At 43.5% G+C, this 21,417-nt stretch overlaps 1 protein-coding gene and 1 long non-coding RNA gene across 4 annotated transcripts; both read left to right on the top strand.

The window, feature by feature from the left end:
* The first annotated feature begins 2,491 nt into the window (after window positions 1-2,491).
* On the top strand, window positions 2,492-8,752 carry LOC127345173 (probable methyltransferase PMT24). 2 transcript variants are annotated; one of them, XM_051371608.2, is made up of 9 exons: window positions 2,492-2,690; window positions 3,189-4,359; window positions 4,455-4,604; window positions 4,843-5,113; window positions 5,245-5,355; window positions 6,092-6,266; window positions 6,343-6,615; window positions 7,058-7,255; window positions 8,200-8,752. In XM_051371608.2, the coding sequence occupies exons 2-9, from the start codon at window positions 3,310-3,312 to the stop codon at window positions 8,414-8,416; spliced, it is 2,445 nt and encodes an 814-aa protein (XP_051227568.1). In that variant the 5' UTR covers window positions 2,492-2,690; window positions 3,189-3,309; the 3' UTR covers window positions 8,417-8,752. The 2 variants fall into 2 exon arrangements, with proteins under 2 accessions (XP_051227568.1, XP_051227569.1); XM_051371609.2 differs by having other exon boundaries at window positions 3,179-4,359.
* Window positions 8,753-16,681: 7,929 nt separating this feature from the next.
* LOC127345174 (uncharacterized) lies at window positions 16,682-20,506 on the top strand. 2 transcript variants are annotated; one of them, XR_007878483.1, is made up of 4 exons: window positions 16,682-17,128; window positions 17,492-17,999; window positions 19,149-19,200; window positions 20,188-20,506. It is a non-coding gene; the product is annotated as an uncharacterized lncRNA (long non-coding RNA). The 2 variants fall into 2 exon arrangements; XR_007878482.1 differs by having other exon boundaries at window positions 16,682-17,999.
* The last annotated feature ends 911 nt before the right edge of the window (window positions 20,507-21,417 follow it).

Here is a 21,417-nt window from a genome sequence, read left to right as displayed (position 1 = left end):
GTCGACGAGCCGTGGGGGCCTCCGCGCGCGCTCCCGCTCACGCGTTCCGCCATTTGCAGTGAGATGTACGCGGCCACACTTTTGCATCCCGACCCTCCAGAAAAGAACATTTCAGCCTACATCTCGTGCGTGATATGCTTTCCACCTCTACTCAAGAAAACTTCTTTTTTTTTACAATCAATACCAAGAAAACTGCAAATGGAGGTCTAGCTACATGAAGTCTTTTATTTTTAAAAATTCAGAAATCATAGTATTAAGATTCAAAAAAATGTGAAAAAAAATCTGGATGTAGAGAATGATAAAATCTATAAACGTGCAAAATCTCAATGTGAAACTCTTTGTATTGTAGACTACACAAAAATGACAAAATCTGACAGGTTTTAGAGTTTTGAAATGTGCACTATTCACTATTCTCAGACCCACAAATTTGTCATTTTGTGCAGCCTAAAGTACTAAGAATTTTACATTGAGATTTTGCATGTTTGTAGATTTCATCATTGGCTACATCATTGATTTCTTTCAAATTTTTTTTGAAACTTAATAATATGATTTTCGAATATTTGAAAATAAAGAGCTACATGTAGCTCGGCCTGCATTTGTCCGCTCTCATCAATACCATACGTACTTATAGTAACAAATAGTACATGGTAAAGATACATGAGCTATCTTCAATGATTACAAAATAAAGTCTAAAAAGATACTAGCAAATCTTCGAGGTTTTCAAACTCTTTCTTCTTTCAAGACACAATCTTATACTTTTATTCCCGAAGGCAACTAAAAATAGCTAACAAATCATAGACCTGTAAATACCAACGAAGATTATCCTATAATTTTAATTTGAGACGCAATGCTAAGGTTGCGTGCACACGTGCAACCGTTAAAGTAGTCAATCTTATACTTTTATTCCCGAAGGCAACTAAAAATAGATAACAAATCATAGACCTGTAAATCACCATCGTCGAGGACATAACAGGCGGGACAAAAACTGCGAGGACAATCCTTCCCGCGGAAACCATGAGAAAAGATCCAAAATTGATTTGGCGAAGCAAGATCTGAATCCTCCATACCTAGAGAACTGTAATCTTTCAATACCGTCATTGACATCGGGAAGAAGATCTCGTCGTCGAACGAAAAGACGAAGATCAGTTATGGCAGCTGATGTCGTCTCCATTGAAGAGAAACAAACAAGAAGACATCTACTAAAACTCTAACATAATCTACTGAAAACACAACTTTATTGAAAACTCCATGCATATATCGGGTTCCTAACTCCTCCCGACACCGACGAAGCCGGCCAGAGGAGGGGGAACTGATCTATGTAGGAGGCTGAAGTGAAGGTGGATTTTGCCACTTGGGCGACCGTCGGCGTGGAGCGCCACTCTGAGATCGAAGATCCCCCAACAACTGAATCATGGCCTAGAGGTAGAAGATGATGCGGCGCCAACCTAACACTACAATACATAGTGGATGAATCCCGCGATCAGCAGTCCAGGCCTTTGTGATTGAATTCCAAGGGCAAGCTGCAACAACAACCTCAGAGCTCTAGCCTTCCGCTCCACCCCATCTTCCGCCTCCAACGCGACGAGATAGAGTAGACAAAATTGGAGGAGGAGCGACGATCTTAATTTCAAGATCTGGAGGCTGCACATCGAGCTTATTCCATAGAGGCACTGCAGAAGAAATCCTTCCTGTCATCGGCTCCGTGCACCGGAGCACAACGACAAGAAGCAAAAATGCAGCCGACCACGGAATGCAGTTTGGATGCGCTCGCGGCCACAATCCCCTTGGCATGGTGCTAGTCTCCACAAATGGGAAACAACTCAAAACCTAAACTAATTCTAAACTCATACCTAATATGCAAAAGGATGATGGCTGACGCCTCGCCTCAACCATCTCCAGACGACATCGCCGCTGGAGATGGCCTCGGCTTGGCCTAGGGCGAAGAGGCTCTCGGTCAACTATTGTTCAAGGGCAAGAGGAAATGGAGGAGAGAACGAGAGCAGACATGGTGCTTCCCCAATCGAGTTTGGAATCAGACAATTTAGGGCTATATAAATTCACAATTCCTTTTCGCAACCACACTTACCACATGTTAGACGTGGACATGGCCATTGGTATTGTTCGAACTTCTGTTTAAAATTAAAACAACATGAAATTCTTGGTCAAAACCCAAAGAGAAGGTGCATGCTTTTTGTTGGCTTATGATCTCCTATCATGTGTGTCGCATGAGTCATGAAAGTGAAAGAAATTGAAGTTGCATGAAAAATTGTTGTGGCTTGAGAAGTTGAAGTTCAGAAAGAAAAGTGGAATAACTCAAATTTGGGCAATTATTGCTGGGCAACTAGAACTTGAAGATAAGTACTAGACCAGCTATTTTAATAACGCCAGCTTTAAAGGGCAAATCTGCAAAGATGCCAACACGTGAATCAATTTTAGTCAACATTTCTCACACTAATTTAACCCGAGCTAATGCCGTTCCCACCCCCAAAACCAGAGCCATCTCCTTCTCACACTCACACTGTCACACGCTCGGCACACTCCACTGTTCGCTCCTCCCTCACGCTAGCTGTAATAAGCCTTTATAACGCGGCGAGCCCGCCGCGAATCCAAGGACGCCCCGCCTCCTCGATCCCCTCACTCTTCCCCTCGAGATCCGCTCGGAGCCGGAGCCCAGCTCCCCGGCCGGCGAGGTACGAATCCACCGCCTCTGCTTTGCAGCCTCTCTGTTTTTCCCTCTTCCCGTCTACCGGAGCGGATCTAGCTCTAGCTTGCTCGTTCGTCGATGTTCATTGAACTGATTGGCTAGTGGTTTACTGCACCCTTTGCTATGGAGTCTTGCTGCTATTAGACTCGGACCCAGCTAGCTCAGGCCGCAGATCCGATTGCGATTTGCGCAAGGAATGGAATTCGCCAGATTTCCTGTGCGTTAATGCACGCGCTTTGTAGTTAATTAAGTATCCGTGTATGCTGATACGGGGCGATTTGCTTGCCTTTTCTTCTACTAGGATGGCGTTGCCTTAGTGGCCTATAGTAGGAAAGAAGAAACCGATAGCAAATTTAGCATTTATATTTGGGCGTTGCTGAGCTGGGACAGCTATGCAGATCCAGTGTTTCCTTCTTTAGATCCGGCGATTGTTATAAATAAATTCCTAATGTTTCGAGTTCTGACGATGTGTAGTTTCCCCTAGGTGCGCGCTGGTGCAGCCGAAAGCAGCGAAGCTCCGACAGCCGCGATTGTTTGGTCGGTCGAGTTGATATAAGCGAGCCGCGTGCAGTGCGGGCGGTCCTGTACATGCGAGAGTTGGACTGATGGCATTTGGCAGAGGTGCAAAGATGGACGCCAGGCGGCCTTCGTCCCCGTCCTCGTCATTGTGCACGACGACCACCGTCGCCGTGTTTGTGGCGCTCTGTGTGGTCGGCGCCTGGATGATGACATCGTCCACCGTCTTCCCGGTAGAGGCTCCGTCGAACAAGAAGTCGGAGCCGGTGGAGGTTTCGTCGAATCAGAAGTCGGAGGTGAAGGATCAACGCGCGGAAGTTGACTTTGGCACAACCGAGGAGACAGCATCAAGCAATGCTGTTGAAGGTTCCTCGAAATTCGAGGATACCGACAATAATGATAATGTTCCAGACGAGTCTCATAGTAACAGGGATGCTCCCGAGGAAGAGAAGTTCACTGAGAACGCGATGGAGAAGCCTGTGGAGATGATTGAGGAAGCATCAAAAGAAAAGGAAGATAGTAAGGATTCGTTTGATGATGCAAATGGAAAGTCAGGAGGGCAGAGTGCTAAGGAGGGTGGGGAGACTGGGCAGTCTGGTGATGAGGAGGAGAAGACCGAGGAGAGGAAAGACAATGACACCACAACTGAAAACGATGCTGAAAAATCTGATGGGGAGAAGAAGGAAGACCAAGAAGCCAAGTCCGAAGATGATTCCATGCAGGATGTAACTGAACAGTCTCAAATCCAGGAGAAAGTGGAAGAGAGTGGGGAGAAGGAACAGGCTGCAAAAGCTAATGAGGTATTTCCTGATGGAGCTCAAGCTGAACTTCTGAAGGAGTCGAATACCGAGAATGGGTCATTCCCTACACAGGCTGCAGAGTCAAAGAATGAGAAGGAGGCTCAAGCATCATCTAAACCCTCAGGTGATGCAATCACCTATAGCTGGAAATTATGTAAGAGCATTGCCGTGACAGATTTCATACCTTGCCTCGATAATGAGAAGGCCATCAAGAAACTTCATTCTACAAAACATTATGAACACCGTGAGAGGCATTGCCCTGAAGAGCCTCCGACTTGCCTTGTTCCACTTCCGGAAGGTTATAAGCGCCCCATCGAGTGGCCCATGAGCAGGGACAAGGTACTTCTGTCTTTTCATGATGTTCCCATACCACTGAGTAATCTTTAGCTGATCAAGAATCTTTTTGCTTATTACAAGTAGCACTATGTTTGCAGGTATGGTACAGTAACGTCCCTCACACCAAGCTTGCAGAGTACAAGGGCCATCAAAACTGGGTTAAAGTTTCTGGGGACCATCTTCTGTTTCCTGGGGGCGGGACTCAGTTCAAGAATGGCGCACTCCACTATATCGATACTATTCAGCAGGTTTAGTATCTTTGCCCCAACTATGCCTTATACTTGCACACATCAATGATTGATTAATACTGTTCCAAATACATAAGCTTCAAGCAAGTGCTGCTATCACTCCCTTAAACAAGTTTGCACATGTTCCAGATAATGATGATGAAATTTCATGTTGTGTGTTTCAAGTATTTAATCACATTGTTTTTGTCCAGTCTATTGTTCTATGCATTTACCTGCTTTGGTCAAACTACTTGTGCAGGCATTACCTGACATTGCATGGGGTAAACGAAGCCGTGTCATCCTTGATGTTGGTTGTGGAGTTGCCAGCTTTGGTGGCTACATGTTTGATAGAGATGTGCTCACCATGTCATTTGCTCCAAAAGATGAGCATGAAGCTCAAGTACAGTTTGCGCTGGAGAGAGGAATTCCAGCAATATCAGCTGTAATGGGCACTAAGAGACTTCCATACCCCAGCAGGGTTTTTGATGCCATTCACTGTGCTCGCTGCAGAGTCCCTTGGCACATTGAAGGTTTGTCATGCTGGTGGCATTTTTTTCCCTTTATCTCCTACTGACTACATGGTGATGTTTCCAATTGGAGAAGTAATTGAAGTGGGGGAAACCTGGAGAAGTAATTGATGTTTCCAACTGTTTACTTTCAGGTGCCAAGCTTTTGCTGGAATTGAACCGGCTACTGCGTCCTGGTGGCTACTTTGTCTGGTCTGCAACTCCTGTTTACCAAAAGCTCCCTGAAGATGTTGAGATTTGGAATGGTATTGTACTGAATGCCTTTTTTAATTTCAGTCGTACTGTGATACAGAAGGTTATTGCAATAACAGTGACCACATACCGAAACAGAGATATCCTGTTTTTTTTTTTTTTTAGATTCTCAGGGAGACAGCCTCCCCGGTTCCATTTCATCACAAATGAAACCAGTGTTCAGGTGCAGGAAACACAAAAACACCTAAGAACACACCCAAAAGCTGCTACTGATTAACCTAGCTAGAAAACCAGGTTTTAACCTACTCAACACCACCTCCCTCCAGGAGCAAACTGAACTCGCTAACAGCCCAGCCCAGCGCAACGCAAAAGCACGCCACAATCTAAAATAGTTTCCCTCAGGTCTGTAGAATAGTTCAAGTCCATCAGTACAGTAGCTGTTCACTTGCTTTGGTACATCAGACCAAAATATCTTACCACCTCTGTTGAATGATTATGCTATATTTTCTTTCCGTCACTGCACGACAATCCATATATTAGGTAAAAAATGCTGTTGCTCGGAAAAGAGGTTCAGATGTTGAAAATTCTCTTAAACTACTCTACCTACAAGGCCTTCTACTTATTGTTACATGTACAATGACCTATTGCTAAGCATTGGATGCACCCAACTTCATGAAAGAACTAGGCCTATTATTTGTGTACAGTGAACACATACTATGGACCAACTGGGGAGTTTTTCGTTCAGCATACAGGTGAACCAGATCTAACACAGTTGCTTACTCTTTTCAGCCATGTCTTCTCTGACCAAATCCATGTGCTGGAAAATGGTTAAGAAAACAAAGGATACATTGAATCAAGTTGGTATGGCCATATATCAGAAGCCAATGGACAACAGTTGCTATGAGAAAAGACCAGAAGACAGCCCACCATTATGCAAGGAAACTGATGATGCAGATGCTGCATGGTATGGTTAGGGCTCTTATATATATTTACATATGTGAACTATATGTTTGTTTACTAAACAATCTTGTGTTTTGCAGGAATGTACCTTTACAAGCGTGCATACACAAATTGCCTGTTGGTCCATCAGTAAGAGGGTCAAAATGGCCAGAGACATGGCCTCAACGGCTTGAAAAGACCCCCTTTTGGATTGATGGTTCTCATGTTGGAGTTTATGGAAAACCAGGGAACGAAGACTTCGAGGCAGATTATGCACACTGGAAACGGGTTGTCAGTAAATCATACGTGAATGGCATGGGAATTGACTGGTCTAAAGTGAGAAATGTCATGGACATGAGAGCCGTATATGGAGGGTAAGTAATTGGGTTGCTTTTGATCTTGAACAAATAATATGAGTATAGTCATATTACACAGGGACAATATACAGATTATATCTCCAATGTTTGGCTCAAGTAACTTAGGAAAATGAGATGAAATTTAGCATTGAAGAAAAAAACCAAAGCCTGTTTTAAGCTGCAAAACGTATCATAATACATCAAATTATCAAAATGCATTACATTTCTATTGTGTTGGTGCTATCCAAGGACAATTTGTCCACATGTCACTTGCCACTATTCCATTTTTCATTCAAGTCTTGGAAGATGTAAAACCATTTTTCTATCTCTTGATGATGCATTTGATATCGGAATTCACTCATTTTGAAATGTTTCATTCAAGACCCATACTGAGAATGCATTTTCGCACCTTTTTATTTCTATTCTAGCTAATGATATTTTATATGGTCACATTTTGCAGTTTTGCTGCAGCTCTGAGGGACCAAAAACAAGTCTGGGTTATGAATATCGTACCAATTGATTCACCTGACACACTGCCCATCGTTTATGAGCGTGGCTTGTTTGGAATGTATCATGACTGGTGTGAATCTTTCAGCACTTATCCGAGAACATATGACCTCCTACATGCAGACCATCTGTTCTCCAAGCTCAAAAAGAGGTCAGTATTTTCTTGTCTCAGTGAACACAGTTTCTTTATACTTGCTAGCAGCTTTGGTTTAATCAAAGTGAGATGAATTTAGTTGCTTCACATTTGACTAGGATTTAATATCTCGTTGAATACTTCTCTTTTACCAACTGATCATTAGTATATTCTTCTGTAAATATATGTGCTATGGGAGCAATGCACTGAAACCAAACTGACCATCACAAATAGTCTAGCTAAAAAAATAGGCATCAGTTGAAATCCTATAGGAGTTTTCTCTATGCCGCCATTCGACTTCAGGGAAGATCCTAAAAGTGGTTTGGTAAACTTCTCTTTCCTCCACGTTTTGGAGGGTGCTAGAATTCCGCAGCTGTCTTGTACTATTTGCTATAGTGCATCCGAACTCCTTTGATTGAAGTGAGATGAATTTATTTGCTTCACATTTGACTAGGATTTAATATCTCGTTGAATACTTCTCTTCTACCAACTGATCATTAGTATATTCTTCTGTAAATATATGTGCTATTGGAGCAATGCACTGAAACCAAACTGACCATCACAAATAGTCTAGCTAAAAAAATAGGCCTCAGTTGAAATCCTATAGGAGTTTTCTCTATGTCGCCATTCGACTTCAGGGAAGATCCTAAAAGTGGTTTGGTAAACTTCTCTTTCCTCCACGTTTTGGAGGGTGCTAGAATTCCACAGCTGTCTTGTACTATTTGCTATAGTGCATCCGAACTCCTTTGTGTGCAATTCCCACGTATCCAATTCCTTTGGGAGTCCAGTGAACAGACCACCCAATCCATCTGTTTATACTACTCCTGGGTTTCACAATTCATGCAACCAAATGGGTCATAGTCCTACACGGTTCTTGTGTATGAGCAGACATGTTTGTGCATGGTATAATACCCGTTGCACATAATCGAATCTTATCATGGAATTTCTTTGTTTGGTTGCAGATGCAAACTGTTAGGAGTGTTTGCTGAGGTTGACCGGATATTGAGGCCAGAAGGCAAACTGATCGTGCGGGATAATGCAGAAACAGTAAGCGAACTCGAAGGCATGGCGAAGTCCCTACAGTGGGAGGTCCGCATGACCTACACCAAGGGCAACGAGGGGCTGCTCTGCGTCCAAAAGACCATGTGGCGTCCCAAGGAGATCGAAGCAAGCATGTGAAACATAGGTTGAAGATAAACTGCCACTCGCTAGCGGTACATTAGATTGCATTTTGGCTCCAGATAAGCGATTCTTGTTGATGCTTAAAAAGGGCAAAAGCTTTGTGCAGCTGTAGAATCATATATTTGTTCTTTTTTCCCGCTGCATGGAGTGCACTCTTCATTCTTTCTGTGCTTGCAGAATATTGTTGTAAAATGTAAGGCTGTACTGGAAGTCAGTAGATAGAGAGCCACAGAGGGGGTAAGAATTCTTGAGGAAAACCTCACTACAGGTTATCAGTCCAATCAATATTCTTGAATTCATGATTTTCAATGGAAAAAAACCCTTAAATTCTTACCCTCATTCGATTGATAAAGATGTCCAGCAGTAGAATGGTAGGCAGTTAACAGCCAACACGTCGTCCATGTGTTGCTGTCCAGCACTCAACAATGTCAGTGAATCTTGCCTATTGTGCCTAGCATTTTTGTCAATGTTACTTCACGTATGCCCACTAGTTCCAGCTAATACTGTTAGGCATGTTGAAGCTATCAGCTGCTGTTAGAATGAGGAACATTCAGGAAAGGCCTTGCAGGAAGCGGTTGAAGAAAGGATCGGACTGCGACCGCATTCCAGAACCGAACAACGCCGTGGTTTTGTCTCCGCCGGCCAACACTATTCCAAAAAGTAGCAGCTCCGATGAAGATAAGTTCGAACCATTTAGCAACGATTCCCAATACTCGTACGGAGGTGCTGATATCTGATAGACTGATACCAATGTCTTGGGGTGAAGTCGATGCCCGGCTCGGCGCTCACCGTACGTGTTAAATAGCTGGTTTATCGGACTGATACAGTCTATGGTACATGTCAAAGTGCTCGCTATCATAACAGCCTAACAGCATGTCTAACAGGCCCTATATTTTTTCGCCCCTTAAAACACGAGTAGAGGGTCCTGTATTCACTTTTCGCCGGCCAAAAATTCGAATGAGCTAGCAGAACCCGTATCCCTGAACTGTAAAAGGGCATATTCCTAGAATATGCCAAATCAACTTTTTTTTCTTTTTTTTCCTCTTCTTCCTCCTCCAGCCACTGCCCCTGCCCCTACCCCTGCCCGCCGCCCCCGCCCGCCCCGGCCCCTGCACCAGGCCCTGCCCCGCTCCGGCCAGCCGCCGCCCCTGCACGCTGCCCCGCCGGCGAGGTCGGCTATTGAATCCCGCTTTATTATACACAAATCTGGGCTACAGGGAGATGATTCCAATACGCCACGCCAGTTCGAAATCAACAATCATGTATGATGTATCTGCTCAATTTAACGGCTGGCCCATTTGGCAGCTGGGGACAAGGCAGGCAACAGCTGAGCAAAGTTCCTCAAGCCGGCGCGTACGCACAGAGGTCAGGGGAGCTTCACGCCGGCTACTCGCTGCGGGCGTGGCTGCTCTCCGGCCGGCCGACGCGCAAGCACGAGCGAAGGCCCAGCTCGCCCAGACGAAAGCGGACGCGGAGAGGCCCAGCTCGCCCAGACGAAAGCGGACGCGGAGAGGCCCAGCTCGCCCAGACGGCAAGCGCGGCTGCTCTCCGGCCGGCCGACGCGCGAGCACGCGCACGAGGCCGAGCTCGCCAACGCGGATGCGCTGCGGGAGTGGCTGCTCTCCGGCCGGCCGACGCGCGAGCACGAGCGAAGGCCCAGCTCCCCCATACGAACGCCCGGAGAGGGCCAAGGCGGCGGCGGCACGCGCTGGTTGGGCGGGAGCTTCATCCGGCGAGTCTGGTACAAGTTGTGTTTTTCTGAAAGTTCAGCACGCCATGAGTGAGGGGTTGGCCCTCCATCCCCGCTCCCACCCCGTACAAGTAGGGGGCGAAGACCCGCCCCGTAATCGAAAACAGCAAAAATTGGACTGGGGGCCGTTTTTACGGGGTCTGCTAGACGGCCGGGTAGAGCCGAAACCCGTATTTCAGCGGTTATTATACGGGTTTGGCCCTTTTAAGGGGTCTGTTAGACATGCTCTAAGGGATTTCCAGTGGGGCGACGCATATTTATGTCTGTTTGCGTCGGGCACGGACACAAAAAATATCCGCATGTCCGCATGCGTCTGCCCTTCTCCAGCGGTAGGGACGCATTTATTTGAGCGCATGCGTGATTAGAGAGGAGAGAGAGGGAAAGATTTTGTTTGTGTGGTTAGGAATAAGCGCATGCGTGATTAAAGGAGGAGAGAGAGGGCTGCATGCAGCCCAACCGGACACAAACGGACGCGCGGACGCGTCCGCATAGACACATTCCTGACGCATATTTGGTCCACGTTTGCGTCAGGACGGACACTACGGACGTTTTACGTCGCCCCGCTGGAGGGCATTTTTTGTCCTTGCAGACGCAAACGGACGATCGTCCGTTTGTATCGCCCCGCTGGAGATGCCCTAACCTCAAATGAGGCAACCCACATTTGGAACAAAGATATCCGTCAGCCGGCTCTGGCTTTCGCGTGACAATCCCGGGTGTCTGCCGGCTTCTTAAAAAGGAAGAAGAAAGAAACCTTGAAACCATGTCATCCTATAATTCTTTCCATGTGTTGATGCCCTACACTCAACAGTGACATACTGACATATACGTTGGCATCTTGCTCATGGCTAAGAGCATCTTCACCGGTGCATCTCAAATAGATATCAGCATTAGCAATGCCGGCCCTTGCACCCTCCATTTAAGGAGGGGCTCCTACACCGGTGCACCCTAAAAAAATTTAGGGTCAGGGAAAATTCAAACAAATTCACAAAAGGCAGCGATTTTCATTCAAACATAGGCCTATATTACAAATTTAAACAAAAATTACTAAAAAATAAATCAAATCTAATTGGAGTCAGAGAAGTCGAAGTCGGAGACAGCTAGTTCGATGGTCATGCCTAGGTACGTTTCCAACCACGCCTCGCCAAAGCCCTGCGTCGCTGCCGGAGCCATGTTGACAACTTGTGGAGCACCTTGCTCAGGTCAGGGATCTTCGCCGAATCGTGAGGGTCATGGAGCAACATCTGCGCCTGCTAATATTGGCCCCCCGCCTCCGGCTCCTCCTCGTTCACCTTCTTCTGCGGCGATGGTAGCAACTTCTTAGGAGCGTCGGAGGAAGAGGCGGCCCCTTGGTGGGGATGACGGCTCTGGCTTCGGATGTCAGAACACTACACCCCCATAGCGGGGCCCTGGCTTCGGCTGCCGGAAAGCCACATCTCTGGTAGAGCGGCCGCGCCACGATGAACCCTGTGAGTAGGGCGTCGATGGCATCGCGGTGTATGCGACGAGGATGAGCGCGACGGAGAAATTGCCCTACCAAAGATGCGAGGCGTGGGCTAGGGACCTTGGCACACGTAGTTGTAGTGGGCGAGCACCGAGTCGAGGATGCGCTCGTACGAACAACGGGGGCGCTCCGCGCGGTTATGTCGTGTCAGAGGGTAAGTCCGGACGAAGCGCGCGATTGCCACCTACCGTTCGTCCTCGAAGATGCCTGCCTAGAGCTCGCTTTCTTTGGCAGTCAGTGGTTCCCCCTTCTGGCACCAACGACACAACCAGGGCCCCGAGGGTGATTTTCTAGTCGTGCGGGAGCCTCGTGTGTGGCGGCACGAGGACACCATTGTTCAAAAGGACAATGGCTTTGTCGAGCGTGAGGCTCGGCCTACCGGCACCAGAGCTGCTCCCTTTGTCGCCGAAAGCCATCGCTGGTTGTGGATCTACGGTAGGGTTTGCAACGCAGAAGTTCAAGGGAGATCAGTGAGGGATGCGAGCAGTGCAACACAACTTAAATGGACGAGACGACAACAGACTGGACGGCGTGGCATTCATTTCGGCGCGGGGAGACGTGCCATCACTCAGGTGCCAACGCGTGCAAGAGATTGGTGTCCACTCGTGGGGAACCGGCTAGGCGTTCTTTTAGATTCACAGGAAGACAGCCTCTCCGGTTCCATTTATATCATAAGCGAAACCAATGTTCAGCCAAACCAAATTCAAACACACACTGGGGATGCTCAAACAAAGCCGCAGCTCTGAACCAGAGCGACAAGTTTTGAAACCTAACAACTACCAGCCCATTCTAGGGTACTGAACCAAAATGCATCAGCTCAGCACCAGCAAAAGCACGCCAACTCTCTAGTCACAAGCTAAGACAACATTCACCACCTACAAACACCATCACCAGGAACAAAATCACAACTAGCAGCTTCTGGAAACAAACATCACATCACAACGTGGGCCGATGCTTCTTCCTGTGGATGCTCCTTCAGGTAAGACAAAAAACTCTCTCACCATGCCCGATCTTGGAGGTAGGAGTTCAGGAGAAAATCCACTAGAAGATGGTGCACTTCAGCTTGATGTCATTAGTTTCACCAAGATTTCCACAAACGAATCCACCTCCTTCTATGTTTGATCCTTGAAAGGAACTTTCCAGTTCCTCAGATATGACGTATTACTCTCCACACCTACTTCAAATCCACCCAAGTCAGTCTATTCAACACTATGCTATTCCTAGAATTCCAAATACTCCACAAAATAACAGAAGAGATGAAATTAAATTGCAAGAACCTCTTATTACATAGCCATCTACTAGCTACATCTAAGTGTTTATCCACCTTATGTTTAAAACATTTTTCGACTAAAAGCCAAATACTTTTGGCCACAATGCAATCAAAGAAAATATGATGCACACTCTCAAATTCTTTGCAGAAGGAACATTCCATAGGTTTTGGAAACCTCTGTCTTAAATTATCCCTAATCATGATTTTGTTCTCTAAAAATAGCCAGAGAAACACCTGGACTCTGGGAGGGACTTTTAAATCCCAGACTGCATGCAGATAAATGGGAGTAACACCTCTAAAATGAACTAAAGCATACGTAGACTTGGAAGAATATAAACCATTTGTTTCATACGAACCAGATAAGCTGATCATCCTTAGAGTTTAAATTTACAGTGTTAGCAATAGCTACTAGTTCCTGCCATTGTACCATCATTTCTTTAGAAAAAGTTCTCCTAAAATCACATCTCAGGGTTGTTTCATCCCTCACCTCACAAACTGTTTTAGTTTGTTGGTTACAGACAAAATATATATCAGCTAGATTAGTATTCTCAAACCAAATATCTTCCCAAAATCTAACACTCCTACCATTTCCAATTTTCCACTTGTAACCAAAACTCACTGCCTCTGCAGCTCCCATCACCCTTTTCCAAAAGGTTGATGGATGAGTATCATGGCAGCAAAGTATAGTTGGGTTCGTAGTGTTGTATTTACTTTCTATCACTATTCTCCATAGAGCCCCTCCACCCTGTATATATCTCTTCACCCAAGATCTAAGCAAACAAACATTCAGATCTTGTAGGTTAGGAATACCTAAACCTCCAAACTCTTTTCTCATACAAATAAAGGGCCAATTAGCTAGATGAATCTTATTATTACCCACCTCATCATTTCACAAACAGTTTGCTAACCGAGTGTTAATGAGCTTCAAAGCCCACTTGGGGAATTTAAAGAAGGATAATAAATAAATAGGAATATTAGTCAGGATAGATCTAACTAATTCCCTTTTAGCTGTAGAGGACAAAAATTGTCCTGTCCAACCAGACATTCTACCTAGGAGAGCATCAATGAATGGTTGTAGATCCTCTCTCCTCAATTTATCATAGTGTAGAGGGATCCCAAGGTATTTAATTGGGAAAGAACATAAGACACAACCAAAAGTTTCTAAGAATGTCTACATTAATAGGGATCGACTCACTTCTATGATAGTTAATTCTTATAACAGAAATCTGTTCAAAGCGGGTCAGAATCCACTTCATATTAGTTGCAATTCTACTATTTTTCTCTAGGAAAAGTAGGGTATCATAAGCATATTGGAGGCATACTACACCTCCATGGACAAACTCAGGAAATAAACCTCTGATTAGTCCCCCTACCTCCTTTGAAAAGCATTTTGGAGAACACATCAACCACAAAATTAAACAAACCAGGGCATAAAGGAACCCCCCGTCTTAAATCTTTACCAGTAAGGAAAAAATCACTTTCTATCTCATTGATTTTCACTCTGGTAAGCTGTTTAATGAGTCTAATCTAAAAAGGGCTAAACCCTCTAAGTTGCAAAATCTCATATAAGAAGTCTAAATTTACTCTACCATATGCTTTTTCATAATCAATTTTAGAAACAAAACCTTGTAATTTCCTCTTATGCACCTCATGCACAATCTCATGAGCAGTTACCACACTCTCTAAAATATATCCGCCTTTAATAAACGCAGATTGGTTCTGAGAAATCAATCTACCTATAATTTTGGCCAACCAATTTGTCAAAACTTTACAAAAAATCTTAAATCTACAATTTAGTAGACTAATAGGTCTAAATTATGTTTCTAGAATCATTCTCTTTTGGAATCTGGGTAATCATAGCAAATTTTAGTCTAAAAATGTCTAATCTATCCGCAAACTAGGCATCAAATAACTTCATTAAATCCTCAGCTATAACATCCCAATACTTTTGGTAGAAGAAAAAGGAGAGCCCATTTGGTTCAGGTGCCCCATCTGCATAAGAACCAAACACAACTTCTTTTACTTCTTCTAGAGAAAATCTACTCCCCAACATATCATTCTCCTCTAGTGTTACTTTTTCTTCAGGCAGGAAAAAGTCTTCCACCCACCTAATATCAGGCCTATCTTTAGCGCCAAACAACTCTTTATAATATTGTTTAGCTATATCTAGCATCCCTTTTGTTTCAGAAAGAGGTCCATCAGGGCCTTCCAAAATAGGTATCATTTTTTCTCCTCCTTTGATTAGCTAAAGAATGAAAATAAGTTGTATTCCTATCACCTTCAGAGATATCTTTTCTCTAGAACGTTGCTTAGCTTTTATTTCCTCAATAATCCAAAAACTACTAAGCTCAGAGAGAATTTGTTTAAACCTATCAACTTCATCAACAAGAAGCTCTTGACATTCAGCTTTAATGTCTAGGGCATCATATTCCTCCATAAGGGATTTCTTCCTTTTCCTAATTTCAGCCTCTATATTAGCACTCCACCCTTTAGTCGGGCTTCTAAAAACCCCACTTTTGGTTGCCAAATATCAAGGGGATTATTACTATTTACTTGGATAGACCAAACTTTCAACACTACCTCCATAAAATCAGGTCTAGTACTCCACCATTTTTCAAATTTAAAACTACTTTTTTGGGGAGCAGTAGCTTCCGCTGAATCCCAAATAATGGGAGTATCGTCACTACCTAGCCTAGGTAAATCCCTTGCATTCCATAGAGGGAATAAAGCTTCAAAACTATTATTACAAAATATCCTATCAATCCTACTCATGATCATATTATTTTGATTATTCCCCAAGGTAAAAGATCTACTAGCTAAGCCAATTTCAACCAAGGCCCACATTTCTACCCAAGCATTAAATTTGTCTAACCATTTAAAATCAATTACACCATTTATTTTATCACTTTGGTATCTTACAAGATTAAAGTCCCACCAATCATGGAAGGACCACCCTCCCAATTTAAAAACAACTCATTGAGTTCTAAAATAAAAGCCTCTTTACCTTCGTCATAAGGAGAGCCATATACTGTAGTCAACCTAATGGTTATACCAGAACTTTTTATCTTAACTACTGTACGAGCAGAAGATGTTTTCATCTCCCAAGAAATAACTTCAAACACATCACTATTAACCCCTACTAAAATACCTTCAGCGGTACCAACTGCAGGCACCAAATTCCACTCAAAATTCATATTTCCTAATTCTTTTGAAGGAAAGATTTAGTAAATTTCTCTTTCTTAGTTTCCTAGAAACGTATATAATCAACCTTTAAAGGAATAATAGTATCCTCTAAGAATTTTTTCCTACCTGGAGCAGTTATCCCTCTAGTGTTGAAAAAGGAACACTACTGCAGAAAGGCTTATAGCCTCCAGGTGATCAGTGACAAGCAAAATTATGCTTGTCATTAATAAGTGTACCAGTGACAAGCATATATAAGCCTGTCACTAGTATAAAATACCAGTGACAGGCGTATAAAAAATGATGTCACTGAGTTTTTTTTTTGAGGCGGGCTGGGACTAAAAATTTGCTAGTAACGAGCCCACAAAAGAGCCTGTCACTATCAATCTAGCGGAAATGCTTTTTAGACTCCACCCGTTGCTTCTTATTTCTGGGCCGGTCTGCCCCACGCGCGTTCTGTATGGGATGACTCTCCGTATGTTAGCTAGCTGGGCCTCTTCCCTGCATCCTGGAACGACAAGCTCCATGTACGATCCCCAACCGCAGCTGGGACCCATTACCGCGAGCCCTCCTAATCCCTAACCGCATCCGCCCTACGCCCCGTCCGAAGGCAGCGCCGCCAGCCCCCTCCAATGCCGCCGCGCCGCCAGCCCACTCCAGCGCCACCGCCCGATGCATGGACGCCCTCCCCCTACGCGACCGGCGCCCTAAGCCAGGCGCGGCCTTGCATCCCCAACGCCGCCGCCCTAGGACGCCGCCCTGCATCTCCAATGTCGCGCCACCCGTTCACCCGACGCGAGGACGCCTCTGCCTGAATCGAGGACGTCAGCGCCCTGCACCACTGCTCCTCGAAGCCACACTACCTCTGAAAGTATCCGACCCTGCACCACTTCCATCAGCCTTCAGGCACCTTATTTTAATTTAACTGTGACAGACAAACGCTGTACTGGAACTAGCTCACAGTATCAACCACATCGTGTTGCTTTCTGGGACGCCCTCTTTGTCAAGGTTGCAACTTCTAAATATACCCATTGAATTTCTCTCGGGGATTCTTGTGCTGTTGTGCTATTTTACTCATGGATATATAAAACTTTGAACATGCAAATAGATTTATAGTTTTACCATTTTCCTGAAGATGTAGTTCGTAGTTGTACTGTTTTCTTGTTACCAGTTGTTACATGTGATATTTATATATTCTATGTGTAAGCTCAGTATCTGTATTGCGATGTTAAAAGTGCCATGTGTGGCTTTCCATTCTTATACTTTTTACCCTGCGCATAATATATCTGACTGCTTGTCTGAGGTTGACTCTCCATATTTGTTTGTTTTTTTGGGATTTAACTTACAGTGTTTTCTCCTAGGTGACAACAGACCTTTTGACATCTATCACCAGATAAATATGTTACGGTAAGGAATGCAGAATGACATCTCATTGTGTTGGTCATATCGATCTTTCGTGATCACACTCTCCCTTGTTTTTCTGTCCCAATTTGCTTGGACATGATAAATTTGAGTTTGCAAGGACATACTGTTCACTTCATGTTGCTCAAAGATCTCACGGTAAAACCTACCAGGTATTTATATCTTGTGATTGTCCTTATTGTCAAGGAGATTGGCAGGTTGCTATTACTAAGCTCTATTAGATTATCATTTGTTATGTTAGGCACCGTCAGTGTTGCAGCCTTGCAGGCATAAATAAGTTTCAGTAAACATGAAATAATGGTTCTTGCGGACTTGCACTTGCAAAAGTTCAGGAAGTAGTATCTGACAATCTGTACGTAAAGGGTTTGATATTTTTTACATGTTGTTTCATATGCAGGACTTTTCAAAGGGTGCTCGGTTGACGGAGTTAAATGTTTTGCTCAGTCAGACTCTCATGGTTGGCTCTCTCTCTTTCAGCTATTGAAGCCTCTTTTTGTAACTTTTTTGTGTTTATTGTTTTCATGATATTGTATGTATCTTGTTCCTGATATCCAAACTATTCATGGACTTATTTATGGTCAGCGCATAGTAGTTCTTGACGATGTTCATGGATTTTGATTTGCTTGGCGGTATACAGTTTTTATATGTGTATAGTTTATTCACCTGATTACGTATACAGTCTGCATTACAGTATGTTGTAGAATGCCGTAGTCTATGCAGAAACATGTTTAAGAATAACTGAATGAGACTAACTTCAGTGTCTAATACTCTTTACATTCTCTTTTAGTTATTATTTAGAATGCTTGCAATCGAACTTCTACAAGTGTGACCACAAATAGATGTAAAAGTATTTTGAGTTGTCGCATGAAATCAAGAAATTTTACTAAATTTGAAAGAAATTATGTAGGTATCAATGGACAATTTTATTATCGTGGTGCTCTTACTGAATTTTCTGTACGTGCTCGACATGCAAACTATCCTGCGTCTGTATCTTTGCAAGCTGGCCAGGCCTTTGATTCTGTTAAATTCCCACTAGAACTACTTCAGCTTGTTTACAAAATGTAGGTGTCAATGGACCTGCTGTATAACAATCTGCAATATATTGTCTTCTACTCCTAACATGAATTGAAAAAACTCTAAACAAGAAAGAACCAGAGACCAATGAAGCACCAGTTCGCTGTGATAAAAGCTAACCATCCTACTAAATTTCAGAGTGAAGACACCCAACTAAATGCTGAATAATATCTAATGCCTGATATCGAAGTAAAAAATGGCAATCCTCATAAGCAAGTCCCAATAGGCACGACTAATTTCTTGTAAGGTGTTACCTTTCTGACTTACTCGTCTACACTCTTCCACAATTTTCTGTACGTGCTCGTCACTGTAGCCGGTGCGGACTGTTCGATGCACAAGAATTAACGGCTGAGATCAATTGTTTCTGCCAAGTTCTTGCTTTTATAAGTAGTTTAGACTAGCACTAAAATAGTCGATGGAGGCAGCTGTTCCGAACTGCAGCTGGTTAGGCATTTTCTTCTGGTTCTATATATGTGCTACAAGCGTTTGAATTTTTTTTAACCGATGATGCATATTACCTGCTTCTCTGCAGCCTGTCGGTGGCCATCTCGCTGCAGGCTAAGCACATGAAGAAGTTTGGGAAGGTGATCGATTATGTTCCTTGACTTGTTGCTTCATATAAATACGTGTTGATTCACTGACTAATATATCTGCATATCTTTTGAAAAAAGTTGTAAGAACCATTCTACTGTAGTAGCCTAGAGTAGTTATCTTTCTCTGTACATAACCTTTGTTTGCATTATTATATCTACTGTAGTCGCCTAGAATCATTATATTGTAGTAGCCTAGAGTAGTTATCTTTCTCTGTAAACAATTCGAGCCAGAACCATATGACCAAGTTGATGCCATTTTTTTATAGTAAACTTAATTAAATGAACATCTCTGAATTTATAGGCCAAAGTGTGTACTGTCTGGCTGTGGTGGAGCTACAAAATATCTGGGCGGGCCAAACTAAAAAACAGCACTTCATTTTTAGCTACACCAAATCTTTTTGTTGACTAACTTAGAATATCGATATAATTTTAGTGAAGAAATCGTGCTATTGAACTGGTCACTAAGAATTGAGGAAGGAAAGTAAACTAGGTAGGATACAAGACCCTCCAAAACTGACTAGCAAAGCTACCTAGCTACCAGCGGCATTTTTCTTAGAAAAATAATCAAGGATGCAGAGCGCATCGTGTCCTCTTGGGTTTTCATCTCAATACCCAGTACCAGTTCGATCGTTGGTCGCTCGCTCCGAATCAGGTCTGCTTGGTGTCTGCTGGTTCGCTAGTGGATTGGGCCGTCCATATAGAGGGGCAGATGTTTTAGAAAAAATCCATACAGAGGGCAGTGTTGTGTGGTAACTTCATAACTTCTGTGGGGTCGCTTTGTTTGTAAGTGCATTGCTGCACTTTATAGAAAAAAGGTGCATTGTTGCATATATTACGGATCCCCAATTATATCTTTGTACTGTTCTCGCTAGGTATGCTCATGTGTCGCTATACCCTGTCTAAGATATTATAGAGCTCCAATTATTTTATTTTATTTTTCATTATCTACGATGCTTATGTTCCCTTTTGCTATTACAGATTTGGTCAAGATTCTCAAAAAGTATGACAAGAGAACTGGGGTCCTTATCCGTCTCTTCATTCAAAATGCTCTGCTCCAACCTTTCTTCAACACTGTGCGAGGCTATGCTCGACCAGCTCGTACCATATTGAGCAAACCATCTGTATCGAATGAACAAGGAACAAAAGATATCAACACCAAGACAAGCCTCTAAACCCTATGTCTTCCTTGGATAGCAACAGATGCATTCCAAAGCTTGATTAGATTGAGTTCATGGAGAGCATGTACATGAATAGCTTGATGAGATAGATTGTAAATTCTGTGCAAATGTTATGTCATATTGGGTGATGTGAAAGTATCATTGGTACACATCCAGTTGTGCAATTTGAAATATTTGTGGAAAATACATTTTATTTTGTATAATGTCTTATTTTGCTTTCTGGAATATTCGTGAAAAAGCATTTTTTTATAATGGAATTTCGTACTAGTGATATGCAAGATAATGAGCCGGTCACTACCAAACCTTATGGGCGGCCTTCCATTAGTATGCACACACTAGTGACAGGCATCTCTTTTTGCCTGTCATTAGTATGCACACACTAGTGACAGGCACATTGCTGGTCACTAGTAACATGATACCAGTGACTAGTCATTAGTGACAGGCGCTTTGCCTGTCACTAACAAGCATTTTATGCCTGTCACTAGAGGCCTATTCTGCAGTAGTGGAAATTGACATTGAAACTTCTTCCTGGGGTGCTTGCCCTGAGATTTCCTAATGACCTCTATCCATTTCTCATCTACATCCTCATAATCCTCATATTTTTCCATCACTTTGCTAGCAGGAGTAAAAATAGGGTCTACCCCTGGACTAAAGCACTTTCCCGAGATTCAAGAGCCATGCTCTCCCTAGGAATCTCGTCAGCTACCAACACACACTTAGCCGGATTACCACATCTACTAGTATTACCAGATTTAGACGAAGGAACTATATCTATTTTTCCTCCACCTATACACACACTAGTTGTGTCTTGATCAAATTTACAACTAGAACTAATAGCGGAGATATCAACATGAGCATTCCTAGCCACAGATTCAAGATAATCAACATCTAAAGATTGAAAAGCATTAGATTGAATTATACCTTTCATATTTTTTGTTTGGTTCCTCTAGATTACTCCTTCTTTTGTATTACATAGCTTTTTGCATCACATTCATCAACCTATCCACCCTAAAACTCTGCCTTACGACTT

Source organism: Lolium perenne, chromosome 3, assembly GCF_019359855.2.
Source record: "Lolium perenne isolate Kyuss_39 chromosome 3, Kyuss_2.0, whole genome shotgun sequence".
Taxonomy (NCBI): domain Eukaryota; kingdom Viridiplantae; phylum Streptophyta; class Magnoliopsida; order Poales; family Poaceae; genus Lolium; species Lolium perenne.
The sequence above is the reverse complement of the archived record's forward strand: the minus strand, read 5'-3'. Positions and strand labels throughout refer to the sequence as shown.